At 41.4% G+C, this 10,601-nt stretch overlaps 1 protein-coding gene across 5 annotated transcripts; it reads left to right on the top strand.

Annotated features, from left to right (window-relative positions):
* Nucleotides 1-1,261: 1,261 nt before the first annotated feature.
* Nucleotides 1,262-9,373, top strand: LOC107223877 (carbohydrate sulfotransferase 11). Of its 5 annotated transcripts, none has more exons than XR_006903531.1 (6): nucleotides 1,262-2,345; nucleotides 3,034-3,318; nucleotides 3,407-3,645; nucleotides 3,732-4,035; nucleotides 7,992-8,800; nucleotides 9,167-9,373. XR_006903531.1 is itself a non-coding variant. In XM_015663709.2 (4 exons), the coding sequence occupies exons 1-4, from the start codon at nucleotides 2,025-2,027 to the stop codon at nucleotides 3,895-3,897; spliced, it is 1,020 nt and encodes a 339-aa protein (XP_015519195.2). In that variant the 5' UTR covers nucleotides 1,267-2,024; the 3' UTR covers nucleotides 3,898-5,658. The 5 variants fall into 5 exon arrangements, 1 of the variants encoding a protein (XP_015519195.2); XR_006903530.1 differs by having other exon boundaries at nucleotides 1,267-2,354; XR_006903532.1 differs by lacking the exon at nucleotides 1,262-2,345 and adding an exon at nucleotides 2,369-2,918.
* Nucleotides 9,374-10,601: the final 1,228 nt, after the last annotated feature.

Here is a 10,601-nt window from a genome sequence, read left to right as displayed (position 1 = left end):
ATTGACACTTTATGTTTTGATGTTATTATTTTACGACGACCGCGGGCTTCGCGTTTGATTATGTACGGAGGGGAAGGAACCCAGATCTGGTTCGTTGCGGGAAGGCTAGAGTAAGAGAGGAAGCGAACGTAAAAAAAAAAGATTGAGGATGAAAAATGATCGAGTTTCCATCGATCAATTTACAATATACGTGCGCGCAGCTGAAGAGTAAAGATTTTCAACACGATACGGCTTGATGCTCGTATCTCAACGTCATTCCGATCTTTCATTTTTCAAATTTTTACCTCTTCTCGAGTAAAATCAAGACGTGACATGGAAATTATCAATCAAGGAGATGAATATCGTCATACCTTGCAGGATATAACGAATATTGGAGAAAGTCGTAAGCAAGCTTTCGTGCAGTAAGCGCAGAAGAATTTCCCACGTGAATAATATTAGATTTCGCAATTCTTCCCAGGATTTTGGGTGAAATTATCTTAAAGAGAAAAAACGAGATTAAAAAAAAAACTACCAGCCTGCAGACAAGATATCATTTATCTGAACGTAGTCCTGTATTCCTGAGCGAAAAATTGACCTATGGATATTTTAAATGTACTGAGGAATTCTGCATGTACTGTTAAAAATTTCTGTATAGAGCTTCCTACACTGTATTGGATGTTTTATTCAATTTACAAATACAATAAATTTAATACACAATTCAGTAAATTCAAATTACTTTTCTTGGGTTCTTCTTTCAAATTTTAGTAAAATCAAAAATTTTTATCGTAACTTTGAGACAAATACATAGTAATTTACGTCGCTTTACCGTATTTGTAAATTTGCAATCTGACTTCATAAATTGACGACTCTTTTTCACAGTAAATGTGTAGTAAATTCGCGAATCATTTTTAACAGTGTATGGTGCAAGCTCGGTGCCGTGTTGAGGAAATAAATGTTACAAGGACACGGGTCATATAAGCTACAGTACGAATAAACGCGTAGGAACAAAGCCGCTGACCGCGTGGAGAACGATAAGTCATCGATGTCTTGAAGACAGCGAAGTACGAGGTATTCATTCGTTGGTCAAAGAATCAAGTATGCTCAACAGCGTGGGTAGAAGTGAAACGGAGAAGCGTTCTTCTCTCTTCCTCCCCCTGCCTTGAAGCTCTTTCCTCGTTCCTCGGTTTTTCTGCTCCTTTTTTCTCCCACCCATCGCTGAGCAAACGCGGACCATGATGAAGCAAGAGGTCCGAGAGCCTCTGTAGGGCACAGAACTCTCCGATGTCTGAGCGCGGCTTTTCCTCCTACCCATTGAATTAAGTCGACTAAGGTGTCATGGCTGGCCGTTCCCGTACCTCAGCTGCGGCACGTCATGCGCGATAATATACACGCTCTTTTCGCTAGTTCTTCCACCATTCCTCGTCCATGTATACAATCTTTTTTGCGGCGTTTTTTTTTTCACTCCTATCGGCCAGATCCGATCGCGTGAAAAAGTGGCAAAGCGCGCTCAGCAGCACGGCTAACCCACAAACCTTGTTCCAGTCTTCGAGGAGTGGCTGTTGGTACAGTTACCGCATCCAACACCTTGGAACCAGAGATGGAAATCAAACCGGTGCGATTAACTTCGTGAACGTTTGTTCGAATCGCGTATCGTAGTGCAAATCGATCCAACGAGATCAAGGAAGCATCGCGATGCAGAGCACGTGGAACGGACGAACCATCGTCCAGTGACCGCCTCGTGCGTTGTTCCTGCAACCGCTGCAGTTCTTTAGTTTTCCCTGCTCGGCTATGGAGGTGGAGTACATAAGTAACGCGATACGTGCGGATTCTTCTACCGTAAACGTAATTGAGGATCCGGTGATTTAGGGGGAGTGGAGCAAGCTGCCACGTCGTCCTACTTATGCGAGGCATGGCTAGTGACCGGTCGCGAGTTGGGCAGTAGACGTGAGACGCGAATTAACTGCGACTACTGTTCTTGTGAATTACTCGTTCAGGTTTCACCCGGTTTTCCGATGTGAATCTCGCCCACGGTGAGCATACGTATTATGCCAAGGTGCAGATCGGTGCTGTGTCGTCGAGTTCTGTGCCTCGTCGCTCTGCTCCTTGGACTCGGGGTTAACGGACGTGATCAGCCGGTAAATGAGGGATCTGTGGGATCAAGGAATGACGATGCGCAGCCGCAGCCTCCGACCACGAGTTACTCCGTTGCTGGACCCAACGCTCTCGCCAGATCGCTCCTCGTCGAACGGCAGGAGAGGCTGCAGAAGAATTGCGACACCCTTCCTCGGCAACGGGACCAGCTCGTTACTTCAAAGATATTCCACCACCTTATCGTCGACGAACTGCACAAGCTCCTCTACTGCTATGTACCAAAAGTATATTCATCATACGTTTGCATGTTCATGTATATATTCCTTTACATCGGTCTGTCGGTCGATCGTTTGTTCGGCTAGCCTTGACTGTTGCCGTTCACTTGCGTAGCTCGCGACAAAAACTCACCATCGCGACCATTCACTTGAAGTTCAAATGAATCGCGGAGACACGCACGCGAATAACTCAGGCGTGACCATACCATTACAGACTTCTCTCTGACGGAACTACGAAATGAACCACGCGAAAGTGTATTATACAGTAATGGAACTTGGTCCACTCGCGTGATCATTTTTAATTTATGGGCGGCGCTGTCCGTAATTACTTATGAAACTATTGTACACCAAGTCCTAGCCTTCATATTGTAATAGACACACGGATTTCGTCGAGTCTAGAGCGCACGCGCATTTAAATTTCGACACCAGCTTGTTCGAATACTTAATTCGATACACCAACTTTGTTAAAATCTCACAATGGTGTTCTTGATCATAAGAATAAACACGTTTTCGCGGATTCGATCTTCAAATATCACGTCATCGACTCGGAGATCTCGACGAAAGGGATCCATGGTATAAATTTCATCTTAATACGTCGTCCCGTTTCCGAGTGATCGCGAAAAGAGCGGTTAAGTATGGAAAATTGAAAGAACGAGCTTCGGGGTAAAATGGAATGTTGAATGATCAGGTGGCCTGCACGAACTGGAAGCGAGTACTGATGATAGCGTCGGGGAAATGGCAGGGTAAGGACCCGATGGAAATCCCGGCAAACCAGGCGCACTCCCCGGGGATTTTCAGGCGTTTGTCGAAGTACACAATGGAGGAAATCGAGGAAAAACTGTTGACCTACAACCGGCTGATAGTGGTTCGCCACCCCTTCGAGCGGCTGCTTTCGGCCTACAGAAACAAGTTTGAAGCGAAGTACAACAGCTCGATGTACTTTCAGTCGCGATTCGGGAAGCGGATAGTAAAGGTGAGCCGAACGGGAGCGAGAAAGGCGCCCCGAGGACCATTCCACGCTTTATAGGAGATTAATATCCCAAGTCTCGATCATCTTTCAGAAGTTCAGATCTAACGCGACTCGCGAGGCCCTCGAACGGGGCGACGACGTGACGTTCAGCGAATTCGTCGACTTCGTGACGACCGAAGACGCCGAGAATGGGACCCTGAACGAACACTGGAGGCCCATCACCGAACTCTGCCATCCCTGCCTGGTCAACTACGACTTGATCAGCAAGTACGAGAGCCTGGTCGAAGACGCGACGGAGGTTTTGGAGCGGATGGGCGCTCCCTGGGTTCGGTAGGAATTTCACGGGCACAAAACCACAATCTCGTCACTCGCGACACCATTTATCGAGCTTCGCTACACCTTTTGCACCTTTTCAGATTTCCCAGCGGGCCGCAAAGCAGCGAGCCGACTTCGAAGAGGCTCGGAAGTTACTACTCGACGCTCACCTTCAAGCAGCTCCAAAAACTGGCGAAATTGTACCGGCTCGATTTCAAGGTGTTCGATTATTCGCTCGAGGAGGTTCTCGGCTTCTCTTTGGCCTGACTGCCGTTGGTTACATGAAAGGGAAAGTTTTTTTTCCATTGACTTTCATCGATTCGCGGCCTGGTCTTTTCACTCGTATGAGGTTTGAGGTTCGAGTACGGAGATCCGGCTGGCGGGGAAAGTTGCATCAGGCGTCTGGTAACGCCTTCGTTTTCATTTTTTACTTTTGTAATTAGGTAATAGACACGCCACAGGCTGTAATAACTCAAAAGACTCGAGCGCGTGCTGCCTCGTTGGTACTTACGACTCGATGCTGCTCAATGTCTGTTAATGCACACGGTAGGATCAAATTCGAATTGAATATTAAAAATTAAGTGAGCCGAAAATCAATCTCAGTGAAATATCTTCACTACGCTAATCTTACGATTGTACTATTCGGCAATTGGAAATTATAAATGATCGGCTCAAACATGCTCAGAAGTATGTTGAATATTGTCAAAAATGTGTCAATACTCATCGAAATTGAGATTAAAATTCGAAGTCAAAGAGCGCCTTAGCGTAAATTTCGCATAACATACTTTATACGATTGCTCAACAGTTCACATTTGCACAAAGAATATACTCGTTTCACAATATGTTGATGTTAGAAAGGCCCGTACTTAAGCTAGCCGATGTTCTAGGACTAATTGTAACTCTGGTGAACGCATGAAGTTTAATAACAGAGGGGTCTGTAGGTCAAAATTGTTACGTTATATTGTTGTTAAGTGAGGGTTACCAGCTAATTGACTGTGGGGACGAAGGTGAATTTTATTTTACGTCACGCACTTTCCCAATTTCATATAGATTGAAATAATCTTTTCGCTTATTTCGTTTGTATCTCGGCGGATCAAAATGTAATTAGAGGTAAAAAAAAAGTCTACCTCTGCTACTTTGGACATGTTACGATAAATTTCAGAATCACACCGTACGATTTATCTTTTCTGTCTCACGTTACACCGGATATTAGTCTAGATATTTTCTCTCGGTTTCATTGATCTACAGTCGGTAGTCATTCATGATTTACAATCAGCTAGTGCCAAACGATCGTTTGTAGAAATTTAAGAAAAAAAGCAAAAATCTAATACGTAATGCAGAGTTTGAAAGAGCGAGAAGCAACATGGGGATTAAGTTAGAATTATACCGCGGAACGCGCTCTGAGTATATATAGTCAATTTGTCAAAACGATGGAATCTCAAGTCTGCGCATAACTTCGACGGGCGAAAAGAATACTTCGCTAATTTGAGTCGTCCGCGCGAAGAAGGAACTAAGGGGGGGGGGGGGGGGGGGGGGAAGAAAGCAAGAAACGCAAAGCAGAAAAATATATGAAACAGAACCAAACGCAACTATTTTTACAACATACCGAATACCGAGATCTGAATATTTGCCAATAATTTGGCAGCACAGTGGCGCCGCGAAAATCGCGATTCTACAGTTTCTTTTTTTATTTTTTAATTTTGTTTTCGCTTCAGTTTTTTTTTTTTTTTTTTCTCCATACGCACATCATAATCGTTGTATCAGCCCGAATTCAACCATCGGTAATCGGATACGTAAATCGATCACGCGTATCGTGCAATATACATACTAATAAACAACCGTGCCATTATTAATGATAGCTATCGATACCATTTTATAACGTACTATAAAAATATACTTACCAATATAATGAGGAAAAAATAAAATACTTAACACGCTCTCTACGCTACCGTAAACACGCAAAGTGATATATACATATATGTTAATAAAAAAAAATAAAACTGTATGCGTTCAATGGTACATATTTACTAAATATTTTATTTTTTTTTATTAAGATAACCTTTTATTTATCGCATATACTTGTTATGTAATTTTATAATTGAGTTTATTTGTTCAATTTTTCTCAATCACTAATAAAAATAAATCAATCTGATCTATGTTACTAAAATACAAAAAAATAAACACCGTATTTCTGACTGATTTATTCTAAATCTCGAAAATCAAGCGCGTCGTAATTTCTACTCGCCTGTAATGACAACCGATCAACCAATCGATCAATCAATTATCAAATAATTACAATTACGTGCACTGACCTGCGGATTACATTCGAGTTCAGCGGCCGTGAGCGTACATTCAAGGCGTCTATGTCCTATAAATGTGGTCTCAAGATGGTAGCTTGCAGAGTGCAGCCGATTCTTCGTTTAAAAATACACTGATAACCAATTAGACACGCACATATTACATATTATACGTATTATCTATACACGCACATGCGTCCGTCAATACGTGAAGATATTTACGACGGAGTGAAAGCAGCTGGAGTCTGACAAACCACAGCCAACTACTTGATGCATAGTTTCGTAGCGCTTTTTAACGTTATTGGAAGAGATTCGCGGTTAATCGAGTTTGAAGTGCAATCGAAAAATGACGCGCCGGAGATGAGGAAAAAAAATTATTTAATAAGCTTGGATGAATTAATTCAGGAGTTTCCCCAACTCAATGGACAACTTTCTTGCGATGATTACCTACGTCTAAGGTCGCACGTATACTGTATGCGTATAAAGAACTCGATTATGATAAAATTTTCCGTGAAAAAGACGGTACGGGATAACCGTTGCGGTTTTAAAAATTCCAAGAAATTATTGGAGCCAACTGATGTGACAAAAACAAATGGAATGAAAATTGAAAGCAAAGTTGAAAACAGGTTTTCACGGCCAAAAAAACAGCTAATGCTTACTGTCAGGCTCGCGGTTGAACGGATTTGTATATTTTTGGTGCATAACGTTTGTTGTAAAAGCCCGTCAGTCATACGGTTCAAACATTTGCGGTAAAAACAGGTAGGCACAGTAATAGTACGGTGGTATCGAAATGGCATAGATAATAGGTTGTGTAACGTTTCGGTCATCGGTATGGATCGTTAGAACTGACCATTATAAAAATAGTTTCAAATCCCCGTGGTCTGCTTTCGTATCAAAACCCCGCTAATTTTAAACAACCGCTTCAATCATTCCGTGATATCGTAAAACGCAAGGTGAAGAAAAATAATGAAGTATAAATTTGAAGTAAAGTAATACCACAAATCGCGCTCAATACGTAAATCGACGCTTGCAAAGCTCCGATCATATATCGCGCAGCGTCGTTTTCTTTTTTTCTTCGGGCTGCTAATCGACAAGCAAATCATCGTAACGTTGTTTCCGCGCATTGTAAAAAAAATGATGAGAAATATTTGAAATTCAAACCGAGAGCGAAGATCGTCCGATGCTACAAAATGTGTTAACCTTATGCATGTATATTCGTGTATGCATGTATGCATGTATATACGTCCACATCGTACCTGCGGGGGTGCTTGAAAATATTCTATTTAAGTATTCTTGGCAGGAAATACTAAAAATATATTCGCTATGATTATATTTAGCGTTGAAAAGTGGACCGGGATTTCTTGATGCTAATAAAATCACGAATGTCTCATTCTGTGTATATATTCTCTTACGTACATATATACGTCTACGTTCACATGTCGCCGGGTATCAGGTACAAGATAATTATACACGTGTATCGATGCAGAGAGCGATAAAAAAAAAAGTAAGAAACGACGTTGAAAAAAAAAAAACATTAGAATCAAACGCGACGCTCATTATGTACGTGTCTGTAAGCGTAAGATCTCGAGATCAAGAAGCCTCCGCGCCGTATATCATATACACCCGTATATTTGATTTCTCATTTTGTTTTTCCACTTTTTATTTATTAATTTATTTTTACTCAACGTCAAGAAGCCGCCAAGCCAAGCGTCGCCTCGCCTCGCGGCTGGAACTTCGTCGATGCTTCCAAGTATGTATATCCCAGATTCATCGCGGATCCCGCGGGGATCAAGGGAACTTATCTATAAAATATGAATTTATCGAACGAATAGGAGAATCACGCGAGAGAATAGAATGAATTGTACACGTGTCGCGCGAAGCGAGGGTAGAATGAAAAAGAGAAGTAAAAAAATATCGAACATCAGCAATAATTTCCACCGAATTCCAACTCAGCAACATTCATGTAAAATTGGTCATAAAAATTCGGCGCTTTGGTTTATAGGCTTTGAAGATTTTAACTCTCTCGGTGGTTGGTTCTATTTATTTATTTATTTTTTTCTGCAGCCGTGGTACAATTATTAAGAGGTATCTCGATAATTGAGGAATGACAGAAGCCGAAAGTCACAAATACATGAAGACATCGTGCCTACGTTCCGTCCGTCCGTCAGCCTTCAGTCATTCCAGGTTAATGGTGGCTTAATATAACTCCGTTCGGAAAACGGAGACCGAGTGAACGGAGCATGGAGCTTTTCTTCGATTCGGTTCGGTTCGGTTCGGGCCGCGCGGTTCGAGGATCATAACTTTGACGGTCCACCGAGTGGGAGGCGGAGGCGGTCTGTGTTTCGTATTTTGAAAAATACAGCGAGGAGATGAGAGGAGGTGAGAGGATAGGAGAGGCGCGGAGAGGAGAGGAGAGGAAGAGAGAATTTGGACCGCGTCACCGACGGTGGTGGGGATCCAGTTCCAGGAGCTTGCGAGAACCGGGGTTCTCGGCGAGCTTGCGGCCTCCACGAGCCGATCCTGCAGTCGAGCAGAGATACCGTAGTCGAAAAGAAGCCCTCCGTCCCAAGGGATCGTGGAGATTGTATTCGGCGTCGAGTCCGTGCGGGGATCACAAACGGTATACCATAACCGCGATATTCCCAACGAGGATCATCAAGACGGCAAATATACTTTGAGAAAATCAAAGGCTAGCTCCGGACTCGTGTACCAAGGAGAAAAAGAACACGTTCAAGGATCCGCAAACATGCCGCCAGTTTCAGAAACCAGCAACATCCTCACCACCTACCTTATTCTCATTCTGCTGCTCATCTCATTATGGATCCTCTACGCAGGTGTCTTTTAGAACAGACATTCCCACCATGGATTCGCTGGTGAGTACTATTTGATTTCTATAGAAATATTGTAATATGATTGACTTGTTTTCTTTTTGATTGTTTTTTGTTTTTTTGTCATGATTATTGAGATTTTGTTCAAGTCACATGCGATGTTACGTCTTCAGAAAAACACGTAAAAGAATTTTCGCGTTTTCGAAACAACCGTATGCGACGTGTTTCTGAGGAAAAAATAAAATTGATTAGCGTTTTGCCGCTAGGCGTCGTCTGCTCTGCAGATTCTCTCGCTAGAGGAGCAGCTTCGCGGTAAGACCGAGTCGCTGGAACATCGCTTCGTAAGATTTACGGCCTCGCAAACTTTGCCCGTTTTTAATTTCTCTCGGTTTGTCTTCTTTTGCGTTGCAGGGTTAACATTATGCTTTGAAGCATGGCTGGTCAAAGACATGGGGGCTCCCAGCCAACCGAAACTGCACCGCCACCGGCCCCACCATCCATAAACATCACTAACATCATTCTACTTGATTATTTATGACATAATTTATTATACACATCTATATACATATATTATACATTATATTGTACTCTGTAATTATACTGTTTATCATCGTTGTATATCGTTATTACTGTTACATATCGTTATATTATTATTAATATTATTATACTCTCAATGTTTTCTCATTCAACGTTGCTATTATTATTATTATCACTGTTATTATTGTTGTTATAATATTGATGATAATGATTTTTCATCGTTGCCGATATTTATACTATTGTGTACTCGTTTGATATCGTCATCATCATAATCATCATCATCATCATCATCGTCATCATCATCGTCGTCGTCGTCGTCGTTGTCAAATAAGTTTTATTAATCACATATACATATGCAATTTATACATAAAAACCAAGTTTGGAATATTGTGAATTGTAAAACAATCAAAAAAATTACAAACGCGCGCGGATACGCGAGGAAAGATTTATTCTTTAATCAACGCAGCTACTGACGAAACAGCAGACAAAATATTTCTTGAAAATGTTACTATGTTATGTTATGGTATTTGTACTCATAGTCGCAAGATTTGATTGCAAAAATTGAAATTTTCATCGTGCTCTTCTTTCTTTCTTTTGATTGATCATTTTACAAGAATTTCGAATAATGCGGCTCAAGGCGAAAAGCATCTTTTCCAAATTCTTCACGCCAACGATCGTCGATTTTCTCGCTCAATTTTTGCCTCACCAAAATTTAACGCAAGAACCTCAAAACCAACTTCTGATCTGTGAAGATACGAAGAATTGGTATCAGGTTATTTAGAATATAGAATTTTTTTTTGCGTGTAACACATATATTTATATACGTACAATAGAGACTACGTGACTTTTAATGTGGAACGAATAAGCCAGAGATGCGAGACTCTTTATTCCCTCAGCCAAAAACTACAAATTCTTGGATAACAAGACGTTTCATGGTCGTCCATAAATACATAGAGCCTGGATAAATATACACGTGCACCAGTGAATTTCCACCTTTCCGAGAAACTATGGTTGCAATTATACGCAAGAGATTCGATACGGTTTTATTTAGGTTCAGCAGAAAGTTCCAATTACACGCCATTGATTGCAAGAAAGAAAGAAAGAAACAAACAAGCAAACAAACAAAGAAAAATTGAACCCAAATCTCCAGCATGTTTTCCTGTTACCTATAAAATTTACTTATTATCATTGTTTATTATAAAGTTCAATTGAGGATGGGAGAAAATCAAGGTGTAATAAATTTCGAAAGATGTACGTTAAAATTGTCGTTCGGATCAGCAGCAATAATATCATTACATCATATATTTAC

Source organism: Neodiprion lecontei, chromosome 3 (assembly GCF_021901455.1).
Source record: "Neodiprion lecontei isolate iyNeoLeco1 chromosome 3, iyNeoLeco1.1, whole genome shotgun sequence".
Lineage (NCBI taxonomy): Eukaryota > Metazoa > Arthropoda > Insecta > Hymenoptera > Diprionidae > Neodiprion > Neodiprion lecontei.
Note: the sequence above shows the minus strand (reverse complement) of the source record. Positions and strands in the feature narration are given on the sequence as shown.